General features: G+C 53.9%; 1 protein-coding gene across 1 annotated transcript in view; it reads left to right on the plus strand.

The window, feature by feature from the left end:
- Positions 1-1,724, plus strand: part of itnpB (Idaten transposition protein) — a gene marked incomplete at both ends in the record, with an annotated part of 6,863 nt that overhangs the window by 4,887 nt on the left and 252 nt on the right. The window contains 5 exons of the mRNA XM_002955822.1: positions 125-204; positions 301-758; positions 892-1,015; positions 1,361-1,419; positions 1,553-1,683. Coding sequence (XP_002955868.1) covers positions 125-204; positions 301-758; positions 892-1,015; positions 1,361-1,419; positions 1,553-1,683 — 852 coding nt within the window. The remainder of the gene's footprint in view (positions 1-124; positions 205-300; positions 759-891; positions 1,016-1,360; positions 1,420-1,552; positions 1,684-1,724) is intronic.

The raw sequence follows: 1,724 nt of genomic DNA on the forward strand, positions 1-1,724 counted from the left end.
ATTGGCGGGTTCTGCGGGCGTGTCTTCAGCAACAAGCAGCTCGCGGAGGAGTTCTCCAGCTGGCAGAGCCCAGATCGGATGAGGCGCAATGGGCAGCTGAGGGACATTTGTGATGCAGCTGTAGTCCAGGAACTGCTGGCCTCGGACCCCCGTTTCCGTGATCCCCGCTGCCTCGTCACAATGATTGCCTCCGACGCGTTTGTGGTGAGTTTGCTTGGATTTGGGATGGTTGGGTAGGCCGGAGGATCGAATATTGCCATGTTCACTGTCATCCCTATTAACCAACCTCCTGCCTGCCAGGTGCCTGCAGACGAGCAAGAACGCTCAAGCACGGCGTGGCTTCTACTCGTTGTCAACGCGCCTCCGGAAAAGCGGTACCTGCTGGGATATTGCACAATCTTGTGTGTAACGGCGGGAAACGTCAAGCTGACGGGCCAGAAGCAAGCGGAGTATTTCGACCCCAATCATACCCTTCTACTCATCACGGATGACTTACTGACACTGATTACCGAAGGTGTGGTGGTAACGGACGCAAGAACTGGTGAGGAGTTCCCACTGTATGTTGCTAACGTGGGTCTTGTGATGGACTATAAGGGCTTCCAGAAGCATCTCGGCCTCAAGGGCACCCCCTCACCGTCTGGCTGCTTCAAGTGCTGTGCTGTCGGGCACAGGGTGGGCACCAAGACGGTTTGGTGTAACCATCATCGCTGGCTCTCGCCAGGTCATCCCTGGCGTACTGATGTTGCTGATCTGCACAGGTACGGAGATGGGGCTGCACCAGTTGTATTCTCTTCTCTCTAAACCCTAAGTTGTCTTTCTTTCTCTCTAATTCTGACATGTTAGATAAAAAGCCTGGGCCCTCCCTTGTGGGTCCACCCGTGCTGTGTGCAGGTTAGCAACGGCTTGTGGCACTGACGAAGGACCACCTCCATTTCGAACACGGCAGGAGCTCACGGCAGGTGTTCAGGAGCCACCAGCTGTCAAGGCTGCACTTGCCCAAACCCTGGCCGTGCTGGTAAGGAACTCATATGACTTGCCCATTATGCATGATGAATAACTTAAGGGTTAATGCAATAACTACTAGTGGACTAATTTACACATGGACCCCCCCATCATAGGCTCTACTACGGAATTCTTACAGGAGACACACTAATCTGTAATGTATGCAGATGGTGCCCAGCTGGCCAGGATCAGGGCCGCATTGCAGGAAGTCGTACGGGTGATACCAGCGGCTCTCACGTCTAGACTCCAGCGCCTTACCGGTGCAGGGAAGGCCGCCAAGACGCATACTTACTTTCTGCTCGCCGGTCCCATCGGCTCGTACGTCATCACATCTGCACGATTTCCTGAGCCTGTACAGGAGGCATACCTGCGGCTCCTTCAGGCATGTGGCGACTTGTGGCAGAAGGTGTTAGAAGGGTGAGACCACGGGCAGGTTTAAATTTGTGTAGATGTATCCCAAAAATGTGGTGTGCATACAGCGATCCACCAGACCCATGCTTAGTATCCTCTGTCTGCTTTCTTTTCCTGTTTTGTCATGCTGCTTGCGCAGGGGTGAGGTGGACGCCCTTGAGCAGCGCGTGGTGGAGGCTGTATGCCTAGTCGAGCTTTGTCTGTCCGTGAATGAGATGGACATAAAGCTGCACAACCTATTGCACCTGGTGGATTCCATAAAGAACATCGGTAAGGAATGTGCCGCATTGTGTAGGCCATGCCGTGTTCAA

Source organism: Volvox carteri (genome assembly GCF_000143455.1).
Source record: "Volvox carteri f. nagariensis unplaced genomic scaffold VOLCAscaffold_55, whole genome shotgun sequence".
Taxonomy (NCBI): Eukaryota; Viridiplantae; Chlorophyta; class Chlorophyceae; order Chlamydomonadales; family Volvocaceae; genus Volvox; species Volvox carteri.